Consider the following 19,421-nt stretch of genomic DNA (forward strand, 5'->3'; position numbering starts at 1 on the left):
CGATAATTATATTATTAGGACTGATTACAATCTGGATACGTATTTTCTCCTAAACTCCTTATTATTTCCCCTTTAGAATTAATTATACGAGCTGATAAAAACCCGCTGGGCTTCTTCTGGCAGCCCACACTTGTACTCGGAACCGCCACCGCTCTGCCCAGCTGTCCTGATATCACATTGAACCCTACAGCCTCCCTCCGTCTATTATTGCCTCAGCCGAGGCGCGCGCGCGGGTGCGCGCGCGCCTCGGCTGAGGCGGAGAAGTCCACTTCGCTTTTTCCGCGACGCTCCAAAAATCTATGAAATGTGTTTGCATGTTCCTCTCTGCAAGCGGGGATGTAGAGGTGGGATTGCGAGGACCGAGAAAGCTGGGGGAACCCACGCGTTCAGCCTCTGAGAAAGTACGCTTTTCCGAAAAGAACTGGCGGCGAATATTGTTTTTCTTTTCCACATTTGCCACTAACAGACGGACACTCTGTAGGATTGTGTTCCCGGAGAATAAGCCTTTTACTGCCCCTTTTCTTTTTTTGTCACCATTCTGCGCGGCAGGCTGAGAGAGACGGACCGCTCGGACTGTGGGAGCCCTCCCCTCCGCTTGGATCTGCTTTGGTAGGTGCGAATAAAATGGGCCCGTGTTTGCAAATATGCAGATACATGGAAGGGGAGGGAGGAGGACCAGGGTGGGAGAATCATACTTTGTTAAAGTCTGCTGAAAGTTGGGATGTCATCTGTCTATAAGATCAAGTTATAGCGGCGGTTAACCGGGGCTCTTCTCCAGCTTATATCCTCGAACGTGCGGCTGCGGGAGCGTACGCTGGCACCGCGGATAAAGCACCGTGCCGATGGACCGCTGAGTCCAGACAAAAGCCAGTTATAGTCACTAATTTATTCTTAAACGGAATAACGAGGCTTATAAAGCCATCAGCGCCTGGATCGATAGTGATGCTTCAGCGCTCTTCTGGGAAGAACGTGGCATTGTACACGCTGCTTTGTTGTTTTTTTAATATAGAGAACAATCCTAATATGTCTTTATTTAATAAGTGGGCGCCGGGGCTGATACGAATCGGCACCGACGGAACTAAAAGCCCAGCTCGTTGTGAATCAGCTGTTAACGATAGGCGCTAAACTAGACGCGGCCGGTTAATGAAAAGAATTATCGATGCGCCTCGGAGTCGGATCATATGTGGCAGCATGCTGTTTCTGATCGGCGCGTCCGAATGGGTAACTTTCTGTTTAATCAGCTGTCGGTCTGCAAACAAACTAGTAAACAGGTGTCACGGCGTCCTCGTCTCTATAACAAGGGAGAAATAATCTGCTTTCCAAATCGAGGAGCCGCATTCGTTAGACTCGCCCTCGTCTCCTTGCTCGCCGGGCTCCATAGGGAAGTTTCCAGGTAGCGCTCACCGTGATGCCCGGAGATTTATTGTCACCCCTCGCTATCCTCCACGAGTTTCGCTCCATATGTTTGCGAATAATTTGAAGTCACAGTGGGAGCGTCGCGGTTGTTTTTCTTCTCTAACTTTTTGTGTGCACAGCCTAATTAGGGAGAACAAGACGCAGCAGGTTATGGACAATGGATGAAGCCTTGAGTCTAATTATTGTCACCAGGCTTTTTAACTTCCTCTCCCTCTGCGCGCGCGCGCGCGCGTGTGTGTGTGAGTGCGCGCGAGCGCACGCGTCAGCCGACAGGAGGTGGGAGGAATAGAGAATGTGTATCTAGACGTAAGTACAGAGTCCGGCGGCGGCGCGTCTGGAAAAGGGGAAGGATGGGGAGGAGGGGAGGAGAGGGGGGATGAGCGGGGGGGGGGGGCGCATTTGCATCGCGCATTGGCTGAACGCATTAAGTAGGCTGTTCACGCGTCTGTGGAGGTGTCGTCAGCTGCTCCGGAGTTTGTGGCCGACCGAACGCCTCAGGAAATCTGACAGCACTTTTCCCACCTCCGTTGAAACAGCCGACCGCTATTACCTGGCACCTGCGCATGCGGTGACGTCAGTGGAGGAAACTTATTCGGTAGTTACGCGCGTGAGTCACATATGGACACGTGCACCTGACAGTTTAACGGCGGCCGAGCGCAAGGCTGCGCCGTGACTTCAATTAGGGGCGTGTGAATATTTCAGGATTTGCGTTTTAATGAAGCGGACGTGCATCAACAGCCTTTTTATGCCGCTGGGACATCACATCCCCAAACTAAATAAAATATTTATGCCTTTCACAGAACTCATAAATGACCCCAGCCACTAAAATCAGATGGGCACCCAGTATGCGCCTTAAATATGGAAGCAGCAAGTGACAGGAAGCTTCCTGCTCAGTCCCCAAACAATAGTAAACACAAACACATGGGCACTAAATGCTTCGCTCTATAGTAGATTGATTAAAGTAGGCAGTTACTGAACAAACACATCAGTCATCAGTGTCAGTGATGTGGCTACTGTGCATCAGGCCACTAGACTCTTTTAAACACACAGGGAAGTGGTGAAGTTGGGATTTACTGGAGGGAGAGGGAGAAAGTGGTAAATCCAGCGTTCGTGCTCTGCTGACAGCATAGTCGCTGTCCGTCAGGAGGTGCGCTTCCTTTTCACTTCTGTTAATGGATGATCTGCAAAGTGCTGCTTCTTTAACCGGCGTTTAGTCAATGTTCCACCCGAAGCAGGCCGCGATTCATGCTCTCAACTTTTTGGGGGCATTTGAAGGCTTTTAAACGGCCGTGCTGTGATTTGGATCCGTGTTCAGATGAGCTACCGCTCTGGTCCAGGTACTGGTACCGGAGGCGCAGCGACCACATGGGTTAAAGGGGAAGAGTTTGTCGTCTGTCATGAAATTCGCTGAGTCTCTGTGTTTATGTTGAGGCGGCATCACTCATGTCCGCTCGCAGCTGCCACAAAGACAATTAGCCGTCACTATTGCTTGGCCAGGACCAGTAACTTCCTGGAGTCTCAACTCGTTGCCTGGCAACTGGTCTTGACCAAGCAAGAGTTCGGCACCTAAGCCCGTGTCAAACGACAAATTGTTGTGTTAGTCTGCAGATTAAACTACATAACGTGTTAATTTGTGATTTCCAGGCGTTAAGTTTATGCTTATGTTGGCAAATCACCTGCTGACTGCTTCATAAGATACAGACACCAGTAACATCAATACAAAGATCTAAATCTCAGCAGGAAAGTGAATAAATGTCACCCAGAGTGTTATTATTGTGTAGAAGCACAGGAATCCATAGTCAGATGATGCTTTAAGGAACTAATGGTGAAACAGCAGAAGCAGAGTTTTTCCAAAATGACCAATACATTACGGTTAATTATTGCAATTATTAGTCGATTCATTAATCACAGTTCATACGCAAAGTGCCCCGATCGTGTCCAACAACCTCAGTGACAGGTGATTCAACAAAGCAGCGTCTAATTAATGCCAGTGTTTTCACTACTTATCTTTACAGCAGCATTTATAATCAAATTAAGAGCTTTGTGTGTTATTCCCCCTCAGGCGTCGCTTCTCCTCAGACACTCTGTCAACTTCAGTCAGTTTGATTTATTGACCGTTAAAGTTGACATAATTCCCCACTACTGGGATTTTTTTTGCTTAAAGTGTAAAATCCAAACAAACCCAATTCTGCCAGTAATGACGGTCAGACGTGAGGGGAACCAGGCCTGTGAGGTCTGAGTTGACTTTTAGTGGGAAAAAAAAAGCTTCACACGTGTAGCTGATCATTTTCTACGTTTGTGTCCTGATCTCGACCACAGCCTGTTAATCCCAGGAAGCTCGGCCCGCGTGCGGTTCCACTGACGGCAACAAAAGGAGCCCTGGTAGCGACGCTGTTTTATGCTGAGAGGTGCATGAAATGGGACTCTAATGGCTCGCAATATGTGACGACTAATTATCCCGCACTTGTCGGGCCAATTCAGCGAAACCTGAGGCGAAAGACTTTATTATATACCTTAGCATTAATTCCATAACATCACAGGAAGCTGGATAAACATGCCTAATGGGCAAACCGGGCCTCTGGTTTCGCTGGCAGTTCACGTCAGGACAGAAAGTTTGTCTGTAAATAATTCGGCCAAGGAATCTGAAGACCCATGACGCCGGAGACGGAGGAGCGCGATTAGCCGAGGACTAAATGACATGCTCGGGGTTGATGATGATGGAAAGAGTGTGACTGATAGGTCATCAGGTCAGTGGGGTGGAAGGCAGACGCGCGCAGAGACTGAGTGCCAGGCTAAAATAGGTTCCTGTGCTGTCATTTGTTACGCAACGCGTGCACACACACACACACACACACACACACACACACACACACACACACACACACACACAAATCTGAATACAGGTGGTGGTCGTTGTCGTCACAGAAACACAATGTTAACGCAAAAAACATTCCCAAATATTAACACCTGAGTGACGCCTGGGTGTCGCCGGGTCGCCGTTTGTGTTGTGCTTCCTGTCACGTCCCTCCCATCGACATCATCGTCGCGTTGAAGGAGCGGCGCCTGAATCACGCGCCGCTTCCATTTAGACGCGTCTTAAGCAGCGCGGTGTCATCAGCAGGTCAGCGGCGCCTTGGCTCGGCTTGAATGATCCCGCTTTCAGGCGATCAGTGATATTTTTGAAACAGTCTTCACGAGGCGCGATTTGCCAACTTTAGTCACTTTGTAGTCGACTTGAGAACTCGTTTAGTCTGGCTATTGATAATGTGCCAATTCATTAATTATGTGGAATACTCGAGTCTGTTAGCACATTTACTGCATTTAGATCCTTGATGAAGCGGTTGGATCAGAGCTGGATATTCTCCCAGGCCGTGATTAATGGAGGAATAATGCCGCCGTACAGTAGCTCCCCCAAAACGTTGAATGCACATCTGCCGCGGCGCTCGACTGACACATTAAGTCTAACAGAATAATCATCTCTTACAGAAACAAAGTGTCTAGAGTAAAGGCTGCGCCGCTGATGCTGGGGCACGTCGGAGCACAGCTGAGCAGAGATGCATTAGCGCGGGGATGCGTTTGGGAAACCGGACCCTGGTCGGTGCTGTAGTGGGAGAAACTGAAACTATGGGGCTGAGGGGCTGCAGAGCTGGCTCTGGTTCACTGGCGCCACATCCCCCTGAGCTGGTGAGAATGTGGGGGCTGTGCTCTTGCCTTTGAAGCTTTACCTCCCACTAATTCTGGCCTTCCAATTTCCACACACAGCCCCCCCCCCCCATCCTCTCACCCTCCCTCTCCCTTTGTTTCCCTTATAAGGACCGGCCCGGCCATTTCCTCGGCTTTTCTGTGGGAGGTGGTGTGCTTGTTTGTGAACATGGACAGGTCAGGAGAATAGCGCCATAGTTTTCCTCTTCATAGATGAGCAGTCACAGGAATCTTGTGGCTGCCTGCATCTCAGTCTAGTGGACAGTCTCCCGGCTCAGCCGACCCTCTTCAAGGCCTTCACCAGCTGACCACAGGTCTGGTCTTTTAGACGTAAACAAACCCAAAATAATTCAAATGAAAAGAAATTCAAAGTTAATGTAGACCCACAGTTTTGATTGTGAGGACTTAATAAGATTTTCAGGTGGTTGAAAAGTGTTTAGAGTAAACAAAATTCCAAGACCACAACCTGAAGCCAATATAAGTTGCAAACCTGTTGTCAGTACAGTGTATTCATACCAAATTATTGTGATTTGAAAAGGTTCAAATGGACATAGAGCAGTTGTTTTTGTAGTAGGTTCAAGTCTGTTCTCAGCAGGGGGCACAGTGTTACAAGGAACTATGTTCAACCCTGAACAATACAAAAGACTCAAGTTTACATCTCTAGGCTGTTTGTAAAAGTTATTTTGTGTTCATGGAAGTGGACACAAAAACGCGCCTTGCGTCGAAGATTCTGGCTTCAGTTTGTCTTGGAGGAAAGAATTTCAAACTAGAAGCTAAAGGTGCTGTTTAGTTTTCCACCACAACTTAATTATTCGACTTTATTAGATTTGAGTATCAAGATTAGGCTCCATACGGCGTAATTTCTTTTCTTCGCTAACTAATCAGACGGACACCCGGGGAGCCGGTGTTTCTTCACCGCTCGGGAATCGCTGAAGTTTGATTTGAAAATTGATGTATAAAAAGAAGAAGCGGAGAGAGAATCAAAGCGTCGACTGTTTTAGGGTAACTTTTAATTTAACATGGGACTCAACTCATCAAGGTTTCCTGGGTTCTACCTTAAATTTTAACCAAACCTTCAACCAATCTAAACATATTTACCTTTAAATCTGAAACAGGTGTTGAAAGCTTCTTTGGATGTGTTTAGACAATGGATGATACAGGATAAGCGTCATTTGACCCTCGTAGCAGCGTCTCACCTGCATCTGCGGCTCCTCCGCTTCACCGAGCTGTTGTCAAGCTGTAACTCTGGCCGCCCGGCGCACAATGTCGCCGTTGTCTGTTTGCCTCTGCCTCGCTGTTCTCGTGGAGGCGTTTCAGGCTGAACAAAGCATCTGTTTTGAGTCAGAACGCTCTCAAAACGCGCCGCACAATACCTGCTCAGGATCAGACGACACGTCGGGCCATTAGCTGGCGAACGGTGGGGAGATTTTAGCACCTTAAGAGGCACGGGGCGAAGCTAAAGCAGAGTGAACACCGAGCTAATGATGCAGCGTGACTGCAGGAGGAGGATCAACGTAACGGGCCCCGTGTGTGTCAGTAATGACATGTGTTTTTGCGTCCTATTACTGATGAGTGACTTACACACATTTCTTCTCTCCATGTGTAAACTTTCCAGATGGCAGAAACGTGGATGAGGGTTGAGCTGTAGAGCGGGCAGAAGGCTCCGGGGCCTCTCTGTTGTCGACCGGCTGATTGGTCCATCGAGGTGAGGCGCCACGCTCACCGGGGCACGGAACGGAACCAGAACAGGGCTCTGCTCCCCCTCCTCGCTCGCCCCTGCCCCCTTTCCACCCTCGTCCCCGACCCAGGCACACACACTCTGGACCATGTCTAACGGGCTGTCGGCGGGGGGCCGGACAGAGGACCGGCAGCGGAGTAGCTGCAATCAGGACTCTCCTGTGATCGAGCGAAGGAATCGCAGTGGCATCATCAGCGCGCCCCTCAACAAGAGCCTTAAGAACTCCCGCACCCTCTCCCAGTACACAGCAGTCTCCTCGGCCACCACCAATGGACACACGGACAGTAGTGAGACTAAAAGCCACTCGGCCAAGCCTCAGCCACCTCCGCAGCCCCAGCCCACCGTCTCCGCACTGACAGCAGCCAAGTTGGACCGGACCCTGGAACAGGTTTTGGAGGGACAGAACGGCCTGCTGCACTTTGCCCAGGCAGCAGCACTGTTAAAGCGGGCCGGTATGGAGCACATGCTCCTGCCTGGGGGCATGGGAGTGGGAGTTGGCGGCGGAGACGCAGGCTCGGGGGCTAGCGACTTGGAGGGTACGTCTGTCACGGACGCCGTAGGTGGTCCTGTTGACTTCCCATATGGAGTAGGGGGTGGCTTCCCCTTCAACCCGGGGCTTTTCATCATGACGCCGGCTGGAGTGTTTCTGGCGGACAGCGCCCTACACATGGCCGGCCTGGCAGAGTACCCAGTGCAAAGTGAGCTGGCCTCCGCCATCAACTCCGGTAAAAAGAAGCGAAAACGTTGCGGCATGTGCCCACCGTGCAGACGGCGGATTAACTGCGAGCAGTGCAGCAGCTGCCGGAACCGCAAAACAGGTCACCAGATCTGCAAGTTTCGCAAATGCGAGGAACTGAAGAAGAAGCCCTCTGCTGCTCTGGAGGTAAGACGGGGGTGGGTGTAGTGTGCAGTGGAAGGAAGGAAACAAATGGCAGAAACTGAAATGCTAGCGGTTTAGAGAGACCTCGCAACTCCTAATGACTAATCTAAAAGCACAGAGAAGGTCGTGTGGTGCTTGAACTCCGTTCCCCTTTAAGGGAAACGGGGGGGCTGATGGCTCCACATGCAGGGAAATGACAGGTGGTGAGGAGTGCAGTGGGTGTGTGCAGGGCGAGCACGCTCTGCGGGGTCCCTTTGATCTGTCCACCACACCCACGCCGCCGCTAGGTCGGACGGCTAGCTCTCGAACCAACGGTCAGCGCTCGTCGCGGCACGAGCACTTCCTGCTTCCTGTTTGCGCACGCGTGCGTCCTTCTCAAGTATAAGAACCCGTTAGCGTACATGTGTAGGTATGCTTGCGTACGTGCGCGCGTAACGAGGTCCATCTGGCCACAGAGCTGTCATCTGGAGCACCAGGTGTCAGCGAGGCACATTCGACAGCCCCCTCCCCCCGTCAGCCCCCCCTCTTCCACCTCCCCTGCTCTGTCGCTGTCCTTCTCTCCGGTGACACTGCCGCTCGTCTAAACGGGCCCCCAAACTTCCTGCCGCCGCCTCCGCCGCCCTCCGCGGCCTAACTAACCCCAGCTGTGGCGACAGAACGGCCAATCACAAAATCAATTTCAGCAGATGTTCCATCTCAAAGGAAATAAACTTTTGTGATCGATGGATAATGGTGTCACTTTGGGCGTTACATAACAAATTGACAGATATGTAACACAGCGTGAGCGTGACATGGCAGAGAGGCCTCTGGTCTAATTGACCTAAACGGGATCTGTGCTTCAAACTGCTAATGGCTTCACTTCTTTCTCTCTCTGACGTTGATTGGCTGTGACAGCTTAGCCTCATGTTTGTAGGCTTGCAGCCCCATGTGCCAACTCGGCGTTCCACTGAGAAATGTTCCTTAAAGGGATAGTTTATTGGGGAATGCTTATTTTTTTGTCTGAGTTTTTAATTCATTCATATTTCGCTGCTCACCAACTCTCAAACCATTCTGAGAGTGAAATGTTTGTTTATTTAGCAATTTGGATTTTTAATGTAATGTGAGCGCATACGATTGAGATTAGTGAGTTAGTCAGACAAAAATAACCAATTTTAATAATCTGATTCATAATTGATACATAATGATGATTAATTAAACGCTTGAACATTCAAACAAACACATGATTGGCAGTAAACTAAACAGAACACTGTGTAACTTAAAAGATTAATGAGCTAGTCATGTGCCTGAAAAGAGCAGATTTTTTTTTCCACCTGCCGCAAATCAGACTGATGCGTGTGAATATCAGCACGCCGCCGTTTCGGCGTTGTATTGTTCGGTTGCAAATTAATGAGAGGCTTCGTTTGTCTCCCCTGATGATTCACCACAACGGTGAAATGTGTCAGCTTGCTATGTAGGTGGCTCAACTCGCTGCCTGCAACAGAGAGGAATTTAATTTTAATTTATGATTAGAAAACGATGTTGTCATGGCAAGTTAGCCTAATACCAGTCGTTCGCACCAGCGATGCCAGAGCCAAGAGGCGTTGAATATTCATGAGTATCGATGTTGATATAGGTCGCCCTGCTGCTCGCGTCGGCCCAGTCTGCTCACGCTGCCAGTGGCCACCTTGCTCACTGTAAATGAAACTAATACGTGTGAAAGTGCTTTACACATTTTATTTTTTTTTCTTTAACTCGACATCTGACTATTTGTGTTTCAGTGCGTGTTATTTTATTTGGCGCCTCTGGTCTAATTTGCTCGTATTCAGATCAGAAGGGAAAAGGTCAAACTCCGCTTGTAGCTAATTGCTCTCGTATCGGGGCGGGTTGCGTCAGGGGCCCGCGCATCTGCGCCGCGCGCTAGCTTCGGGTTCAGCGCCGCGTCAGAACGGCAGGTGAAGCCAGAAAAAACATGGCGACGATGACGATGATGATGGTGAGGTTGATGATGACGGCTGTGCTCAAATCACCGCTATCCGCGTAGGATCCCTGCGATGTTGATTAGCCTCATCAAGCATCTCATCAGCATCTTTTGCACATTGTGCTACAATACACACAGTTTATTTAGATTTCACGTGGAACTTTAGCGTCGGCTTAAATCGCTGAATCGATGAAAAGCTGTAAAATACACCTGCTATTAAGTGGACTTGAACTCGACATGAGACCACTATTCCTCCGCGAGGAGGAATCCGCCAGCGACCTGTAACTTTTCCCACCAAATTCGATTTGCAGCACAGAATTAAGTTTTCCCTCCTGTACAGGGCTCCCACAGCAGTACAGTTTATATATATATATATTTTCAATTTTGCCAATTTGTTCTCGTATACTCATACAGTTCCCATTAGAGCTCTAATAGTTGTCTCGGTTGGCCTGGTTATTAAGTCAACAGCTCTTGTTGATTAGTTGATTAGATCAGAGAATACGGCCCGGGCTGCACCGCCAGTGACCGTGATGTCATCCGCGTGAGCGATTTGTCAGGAGGACGTTCTGCTGCAGCAGAACGAGTGGAGAAGCGGGAGCCGGCGGTGGTTCCATGAGCGGACTCGGGCCGGGGGTTCTGCGGGTTCGCCGAGGCCTCAGCCGTGGCTCCGATCCGAACCGGAGCGACCCGTCCCCGTCTGCTCCGCGCCGCCCGCGGTCTCCGAAGGAGCGCGGCGTCTCGCTTGGCACGTGCGCCGGGGTCAGTCTGTCAGATGGCTCCCGCTGCTCTGCGGCACGTCCGCGTGCGCTCGCAGATGTGCGCCCGCGAGCCCGGAGGACATTTCTTGGCTTAATTTCGCGGCGCTCGGCTCCGAAAGGTTACGCTCGCGCCCCGGGCGCGCGAGCGCGGTCCGGCGGCGGCGGCGGCGGCGGCGGCGGCGGCGTGCTTATTTTAAGGGTGTTGACGGTTTCCATTGAAGGCTCACGGCAGCTCAAAGAGGAGCATAAAATTGGCAAGTGAGGGGGAGTTAGCATGCTGAGGCCTTTGCCACCTCATAGCTCACTGGCTGAAGATGTCTGGATTTATTCTGGGAATGCTACATTTGAGCGAAATAAGTGGGAAGGCAGTTCCTTTCTGCTGCGTGTCTGAATCCCCTCCAGTGGTGTCAGTCTCTGCAACGGTGCTCAGCGCCGAGCGGATGAAGGCGAGTCGGGGTTAGGAAGTTGTAGCGCACCTTTTTTTTTTTGCTTGTTTGGCACTGTACTACATTCATGGACATGTGTGTGGGGGGGTGATATTTGAAAACATTATGGGTTGAGACAGGTTTTGTCACAATCTACTTATAGACCGATACATATTGGTCCAAAATATCCTGGCTATGCGCAGATGCAGGGCTTATATGTGGCGAGCGTCCTAGTGGCGTCCAGGCGTTTCTATGGGAGTGTGTGTGTGTGTGCGCGTGTGTGTGTGTTCCCTCCTGGTCTTTCCTGCCTCCCAGACACTGTACACCAGACAGTCACAATGGAAGAGGCTCATGCAAACTGACAGGCATGCAGACTGACACTGAGACACATGGATGTGTGGGCAAGTTGCTGGGCAGACAGAGGGACAAGTTGGAGGGGACAGAAAAGGCTGAAAGACAAAAGAGAAGTCGGCGAGGCGGCCGGAGCTTCTCACTGTGGACAGATATCTGGATTAAGGAGAGAGACTCTCCAGCTAATTTAGTCCTTTTGCAGGAAAGCGGCATTTAGGCATCAACACGTGACGTCTTTGTGTTGTTTCACACTTAGATTTTTACGTAGATCATCTTTTATAATAGCAGGTATCTGGATGCATGGGTGTGAATCAGACTCTGAGGGTATCACCAGCATCACCTTTATGACTAAAGCTGCAAATGCGTGTTCATTAATCCACTCTGATAATTGATTCATCTCTTCTTCAATGCAGCCTTTTAAATGGGAGCCTTTATATATTTATATGGCGGCAAACAAAATATTCCGATGCCACGCTGACTTCTGTCTAACTGTGATTTCCGCTTTTTCCCGATGATTAATCGTTTAATGAAGATCCGCACGCTGAATGTGAATGGAGCAGTAAAGCAGAATTGGTCGCCTCCCTCTCCAGACGAGTGACCCCCACGTATATAATTAACCAAATATAGGACTAATGGATGAGATTTCGCGTGTGGATGTTCCCGCTGTGGCTGGAGATGCAGGCGCCGGCCCAGCGAGAGGAATCGGTGTATTTACATATCAATCATGGCAGTCTCTCGGAGGGGAAAGCAGGCTTAGGAAGGCGCTTCATCCCCTCAGCCAGACAAACACGAGCGCCGATGCCAACTCGAGGTCATTTGCGCTTCGCTTCAGTTGTTGTAGGTTTTACTGCTCAGCTCCTCGTGAATAACAGGGCAGAGCTGCAGCCCACATGCGCTAGCTACTGGATGTGGAGGTGCTGTGCGGTCATTGTGTCAGCTGCTGCTGCTGCTGCTGTGTGTGTGTGTGTGTGTGTGTGTGTGTGTGTGTGTGTGTTTGTGTGTGTGTGTGTGTGTGTGTGTGTGTGTGTGTGTGTGTGTGTGTGTGTGTGTGTGTGTGTGTGTGTGTGTGTGTGTGTGTGTGTGTGTGTGTTTTTAGGGGGTTGTTTTCATGCGGGTTTCCATAAGGGAATCCTCACAATAGCTGACGATGGAGCCATGAAAGCAGCGCCCGGAGGGGACGCCCGGGGGCACGCCGCGGATTCATCGCGGCTTAAAGTGGTCGACGGGAATTTTGCATCGGTGACACCTACAGTCTGAAAAAGGCGCGGGATCTCGGGGGGCCCTTGTCGGTGCGACGCTAAGACAAATGCGCCCGCGCCGCTCGAAAAACACATCGATTTTAGTGATTGGCCACTTCACACCCACAGATCCCGCCTGTTGGAACCCGTGCAATCAGCGGCGGTGAAGGATGGCCTTTTTCTGTTCCGCCGCCGCTGCCATTTTACATTGATTGCGCATGTTTGATAATGAGGCAAATCGCATTTACAGTCCAATCAAGGGCCCGTGTTGTTTATATTTCCACACATTACCTCATGGTCAGCGCAGCCCCTCCCAGGGCCTGACATCTGTGGCAGCCCGAGCCAGATGTTGCCCCCCCCCACCCCCCCCCCACCCCCCACCCCCCGTCTATCTTCTTAACAGCTGAGTGCTGCAGAAAGGTCATCAGAGATGGAGTTAATGATACTTAATACGCGGGCCATAAATAGCTGCAGCAGCACTTTGACGGTCGCTGCGCCGCCGTGTTTGCACGCTGCAAGAAAAGGCAGAGCCTTCGAGACGCGAGCGGATGCGACCCGGCGCTCGGCCGCACGCGTGCCGTCCGGTTGCTCCAGATTGAGTCGCTCGAACAAATAAAACACAAAGCGGATATATTTGGCCCAGATCACAGAGTAATTACCGCGGTTGAAGTCTTTCTCACCGCAGCAAAAATGTTTAATTTTTGTCAGCGGGAGTTCACTTTCAAAATGAAAGTAAATGAAACCTGTGGACTATGAACCCCGCTGTCACTCACTTTTATGTGCACATATGAACAATGGCATTCAAAGGAACACTGTACTGCTGATTCAAGGGTAGAGGAATGGTTTAAGTGGACCAGAAAAGTAATTAGGGCTGGTATTGTTTTGGTTTCAAACAAACTTCTCTGAACTAATGGGCTGTTTGCCTCTGAGTAGTCTTTGTTGAGGAACTGGTGATTTCACTGCAGCTGTGCACAACGAGACAAAGACAATTTGATTACGCTAACATTTGATTAGGATTTTAATAAAATGGTGTTTTACGTGCGCATGTGAAGGGTTTATGACTGATTTGGTGCTTTCAGGAACCTCTAAACGGGTCAGACTGGTGTGAGTGAGGAGATTTCTCCCTCAGGTTCAGTTGTACTGTTTTGTGATGAACCCACAGAACGCATGAGGCCCAACGTTATCCTGCTAAACAAGGCCAGGCTGCTTTTCCTCAGGTCTCCTGTTTAACCGACGTCCGCTGTGGACTCGCCAGCTCCTCCTGCATTTAAATGCAGTAAATGATGGTTTGGATACCAGCACATCAGCAGCAGTCTGGGTTAGCTGAGACCTCGCTGGTCACCGAACACCAGCCCCCGTCTCCCCTCTCCCTTCCATTGTCTCACTCTGATGCTTCATGCTTTTCATAGTGAGCCACCAGACTCATTTGTTTAGTGGCCCACTGAGAAAAGTCCTGTTTCTCCTGATGGCGGCTACGCTATTGCATAGGTGTGATCGTATTCTTGGGTGTGTGTGTGTTTGTGTTTGCACTTAGAGCGTGTGAGCGCGATCTATTATTAAACCTTCTGCTGTCAAGTCCTGATGGAAAAGTGGATCTGAATCCATCATGGATGAGAATTTGGGTTTAAGAGTCTCACTCTGTGGTGTGATTTCGGGGGTGTATTGTGAGTGTCGGTTAACATGCCGCTGCGTGTGGAGGTGTGTGACTGCGCTTGAATACATATTGGTCTGGCGTGAGAGAGTGTGTGTGGGTGCATAAATGTTTGCTGAGCTCCTGCGGGCAGAGCCGGCTGACGCAGGGATCGGCGCTGCAGAGCGGACCTGCACTTTGCCGGTGCCGCGGCGGCTCCGGGGACCCGCTCGGCGCCGGCCGGCCCCGCCCATCGGGCCCCGCGGGGCGAACCGGAGGTGGCGGTGGGGGCCGACGAAGGCGGCACCGGCATTGATGGCGGTGCGGGAGAGCGGCGCGTGTGGCGGCTAAATAATACATGCGGTGGATCTGGTTGTGTGCGAGGCCCGGCGCTGTGCTGGTGCTGACGGGCCTGACAAAGTAGGACGGAGAGATTTCACAAACACTGGCGAACGCTGTAACAGAAGAAGTGCTGAATTAATTAGCTGCATAGTTTTTTGACATTAATCATTTAAATAGTTGATGAGGTAAAAATACTAAATGTGACCTGATCCTTGTGCCACTTACAAATATTGATCATTGACTGGTTTGCATTTAAGGTTTAAGATCCTATTTGTTGATGAATCTTCATTAAAACCCCCTCCCTCCCCCCTCTCCCCCTCCTCTCCCCCTCCCTCCTGTCTTCTGTTTCTCCAAGAAGGTGATGCTTCCTACAGGAGCGGCATTCCGGTGGTTCCAGTAGGATCCCTCCTCCTCCCGACCCAAAGCTCTGCCATCAAGTGCAATGCCAACTCCTGGATTGTCTCCGGAACAGACACTGGCTAATAAACAAACAAGCAACAAATACATATATAGGAAAAAAAAACGACAAAAAGGAAAATAAAACAGAACAAAAAAAATCAATCGGGTAATGGATGCACCTACTTATTCCTTGAACCAAAAATGAAGCATAAAGAAAAGCATCTATGGCAACTTTCATTCCCTTTTCTATGTTTCCATTTTGGTACCTTTTGTCCGTTTCTTTCCAGCAGGTTTTTATTTTCTGTCTCTTAAACATGGAACTGTTCATTGCCAGAAACAGAAATGACAGACTGAGTGTGGACAATCAAGTAATTTCTGTGTTTGGTGTTAATGTTGTTCATGTGTGGAAAGATACAGTACTTGTGTAGAGAATGTAAATTTACAGCTATATTTTAAAATAGTGGCTAATGGCAAACATTATTGTAATTCTTCACCGTTACGTTACTTAAACCCTTGTCTACTTTGTGATTCATTACGTTGACAGATCAGTGATTGTTGGATTGTTTTTGAGACACAAGAGGAACGCGTCTCAAATTGTGACGCCAACGATTTGGGTCTTAAATGAAACGGAAACGGTCCCGAAAGCGTCCCGGGCGTCCGGAGGTGGAAGACGCCCCTCGCTCCCAGCCGTCGCTACTGTAAACTCCCCCATCAGCCCTCCTCTGCATTTCCCAAACTCCTCCTTTTTGTGAAACTGGCAGCCTTATGTTACTGTGGCCCTACTGAGCATGTGCCAATACTGCTCAGGGCAATAGCACTAAGAGACAGCACTTGCTCTGAGTCTACCCTACTGAACGCACTGATGACAAGATTTTTTTTTATTTTATTTGTTTGTTTGCTATATTTTCATGATTTTGTTATGTTGCTGGAATAGCTACAGCTTTTAAAAATAACCAATCTTTGTATTCGTTTAGGAAATTGGACTGGTTTTGTGAATAAAAATGAATGCATGTATTCGTGTCAAAAACGGACCGTTCTGATGTTTGTCTACTCGTCTGTTTGCATGTTTTATTTTCAAAAACCGCTGGTTTGACAAAAAAGGAACATTGACTTTAAGTTTCCCCTAAATTTGAAAAACGCTCCCATTTTCTTTTTTTTAATTGAACGACATGAGAGAACCAAACTAAACGATTCCGACCGAAGAAGAACTCATTAAAAGTAAATCTGGCAGTTGTGGATCACAGCGATGTCCTTGGTTTGACTGCGATATTTCTCGCTGCCTATGTAATATCTTTCTATGGTGGAGTGACTGCTGAAGCCCTGCTATGCTAAAATGTAATAATAATTATTTAAAAGATGTTTAACTAAGAACCATTTTGATTGCAGTGTTTCTTCAAAATGCATGAAACCTGAAATTCACCCCGAATGTCATTTATTCCTCCAAAATCTTTGTGACATTCAACCTCCTTTGACATTTACAGACTGGAAACACACAGAAACTCACTGATGGCCGTGGATCAGTGACGGGAGGCGACGCCTCCAGACTCACGAATCCAGTGTTTACGCGTGGCGTGAGTCGAAGGGAGCAGAGTTTGGATGAAGACGCGGATAAGTGAATGCGCTGCTGATTTCAAACTTCCTAAAATGTGGTTAATCTCACGCGGGTCTCGGCGCAATTACGAATTCTGCTGCCTCGGGTCTGTGACACCAGAGTGGATTTCCATTTCCTGCAACGTGCCGCTTCCCAGCGATTGGTTCTCTCCCGCGTCTCCGCCGTCGCCCCTTTCATATCCAGGTGGGGAAGGAGATGCAGATTTCTGCCGCAGTCGTGGTGCTGAGCCTTTTTAATTAGCGCGTATCCACGGCGGAAGGCCCAGTATGGCGCGTGTGTGCACGAGCTCGTGATCAGCCTGGAGAGCGGAGGGCTGGAGAGCCGAGCTATATTCCCAGTTTCCCCCCTGGTGACAGTGCTGGGCTAGTGCCATCGCCATGACGATGGGGGGAGTGTGTGCGCCGAGTGTGAAGGTGTGTGTAGTCGTGTGTGTTTGTGTGTGTGTGTGTGTGTCTGGAAGGGGGGGCGGCAGAGGCCTTTCATTATTAATGTGCACCGTGGCGTCCTTACCTCCTCTGAGCCCGCACAGCTCACTGCCTGACCTGCCATCCAAGGGAGAGGGGGAGAGGGGGGGGCTGGGGAGGCAGAGATAAAGAAAGAGGAGAGAGAAAGAGAGAGCGGGCTGTCGGAGAGGGTGGAAACGTGTGAATCGGGAGAACGGCGCCGCGCGTCGGCCCGGGCGCGGCCGCAGGTGCGGCCGAGGCGGAGCGGGCGGCGGGCGGGAGGGGGGAGGGGGGAGGGAGGGAGGGTCCGGGCGGCGGGGCCTCGCGCCTCCTCGCCTGCTTAGCGAGCAGGGCCTGTCACACTGGGAAAATCCTGGAATCTTATCGCCGCCTCGCAGACACTGAGCCGCGCTGATCTACTCACCCTCGTTGCCAGCAGACGTGCCCTTCCCCCCATCCCAGCGCCGACCCCCCCCCCCCCCCCCCGCGCTCGGCCCGGCCCCTTCTCGGCTCGCTCGCCGCTGCCGTCGCACGGGGGCGGGGGGATGTGTGTGTATGTGTGTGTGTGTGTGTGTGTGTGTGTGTGTGTGTGTGTGTGTGTGTGAGGGGGGGTGATAGCAGGAACTGACGCAGTCACAGAGCGGGGGGGTGGGGGGGGGGGGGGGTGGCGCTTGTAAGACGGGACTAACGGAAAGAAGGACACGAGCTTAGCGGGAGGGAACACGGAGCTGAGGAGTCAGCAGTGACCCTGCTTCCACTCCGCTCGGCTGCCGACCGGAGGCTGCAGAGGTGTGAATATTAAACACGTCAGGTGATCGTCATGGGACCACAGCGAAACGCGTCTCTGCCTTTACGCTGCATCGTTGTATTGAAAACAGCATCAACTGATGAGAATTTTATCACATATTAACATGAGACTTGTGATCATATTAGGATTCAAAAAAATCCTATGGAAAGAAAACTCTCACTTCTTATGGAGGCAGAATTAGTCAAACCTGCTGTTGACGCGGCTCCAGGTGAGCGCAGCGTTCAGTCAAACGCGGCGTCTGCTGTAAATGTGGCTTTAATGGACACACACTTTGTAGCCGGCGCCGTGAGAGTCACGCCGGGCTCTCAGCTCAACGTCGGTGGCGCCTTTTTAACCCCAAGCACCGAGCAGATGGAATCAGAGAGGAGCGTTTTTGTAGGTGCTTTCGGTACAACTACATTAAAAGCACGAGCCGGTGGCGATCTGTGTTTAGTGGAAAGCTGTTCACCTTTAGCATTTTTAACTTGCAGCTCCACAGTGAGTGCTGACTATTAACTGTAAAACACGCCGGGTTTTCGCCTGTTACAGTGGAACTACTGCTCTACGGGCTGTTGCCGTGAGGAACAGTGGGACAACTTCCTGTTACGCCACGTACAGCAGCACGCGCAGTCAGCGGTTACTGGTCTAAACTATGGTGCACGTCACTCATGGAGCGATGGGGAGGGTGGTGGTGGTGGGGGTGTTACATCTCACAGGCCACGCTGTCGTCACTTTCTAGGATTTGAATGTATTATTGATAACGAGCGGCGCTTCAGGGACGTCTGAGGGCACCGTCATCAGGAGGAATTTGCTCGGGATCAGCACAATTTATAAGTCGGCCCTGCTCAGGAGGACCTTTAAGTGATTCTGCGCCTCTTTCCACCGGCGTCGCACAGCTCATAAAACACCATCTGATGCATTTGCAATGACTCAGTATAAGGTTAGAAAACCTGAACTTGCTGAAGAAGCTGGCATTTTACCATTAAGAAAGTCAACTAACAGGAACGTTTTTATCGAGTTGGAAAAGATCAGATTGCATGTTTGTGTGTGAAATGGGATCTTGCTAAATATTTCTGCTTTTTTTTTTTTTTTGCATGAAACGACGCGTACGGCCAATCCGCGTCCTCTCTCTCCTCCGCGCCACCTCTAGGGCTCTGCACAAACAGGTTCCGCCATCCGACTAAACTCCCGAGCCAAAGGCGGCGGCTCGGGTCAAGCAGGAGCACAAGGTCATCCCGGCATCGGGCTCACAAGGAGCGCTTTAATATTCATCTGCTTGTCTGAGCAGGCTGAGACGTCTCCCCGCGCTGCACACTGCCAAGATACGCTTGGATTGTAGTCAGCCAGATAAAACCCACAAACCATTGTCAAGCTCAAGAAGTTGTCAACAAAATAAAAGCTCACAAAAGCGAAATCAACATCTACTGTAATATAATATAATATAATATAATATAATATAATATAATATAATATAATATAATATAATATAATATAATATAATATAATATAATATAATATAATATAATATAATAGAAGTATCTACCTAATAATGAATTTATGTATTGTGTAGTACTCTTGATCTGCAAGCAGGTGTCATACAGTGTTAACTGGAATTTACTAAACTTATCTTTCACCAATATAAATAAATATGTTCTATTAATTGTGAGGATTCATTTCTTCCATTTACACTTTATTGGGCTCATCACGCACACGCACACAAACACACACGCGCACTTACGCGCA

At 49.9% G+C, this 19,421-nt stretch overlaps 1 protein-coding gene across 4 annotated transcripts; it reads left to right on the plus strand.

Annotated features, from left to right (window-relative positions):
* The first annotated feature begins 249 nt into the window (after positions 1-249).
* cxxc5a (CXXC finger protein 5a) lies at positions 250-15,867 on the plus strand. Of its 4 annotated transcripts, none has more exons than XM_029174123.3 (3): positions 250-609; positions 6,734-7,739; positions 14,796-15,867. In XM_029174123.3, exons 2-3 carry the CDS (start codon positions 6,945-6,947, stop codon positions 14,835-14,837), a joined length of 837 nt encoding a protein of 278 aa, XP_029029956.1. In that variant the 5' UTR covers positions 250-609; positions 6,734-6,944; the 3' UTR covers positions 14,838-15,867. The 4 variants fall into 4 exon arrangements, with proteins under 4 accessions (XP_029029956.1, XP_029029953.1, XP_029029954.1 ...); XM_029174120.3 differs by having other exon boundaries at positions 251-609; positions 14,793-15,867; XM_029174121.3 differs by lacking the exon at positions 250-609 and adding an exon at positions 1,120-1,221 and having other exon boundaries at positions 14,793-15,867.
* Positions 15,868-19,421: the final 3,554 nt, after the last annotated feature.

This window comes from Betta splendens, chromosome 14 (assembly GCF_900634795.4).
Source record: "Betta splendens chromosome 14, fBetSpl5.4, whole genome shotgun sequence".
Classification (NCBI taxonomy): domain Eukaryota; kingdom Metazoa; phylum Chordata; class Actinopteri; order Anabantiformes; family Osphronemidae; genus Betta; species Betta splendens.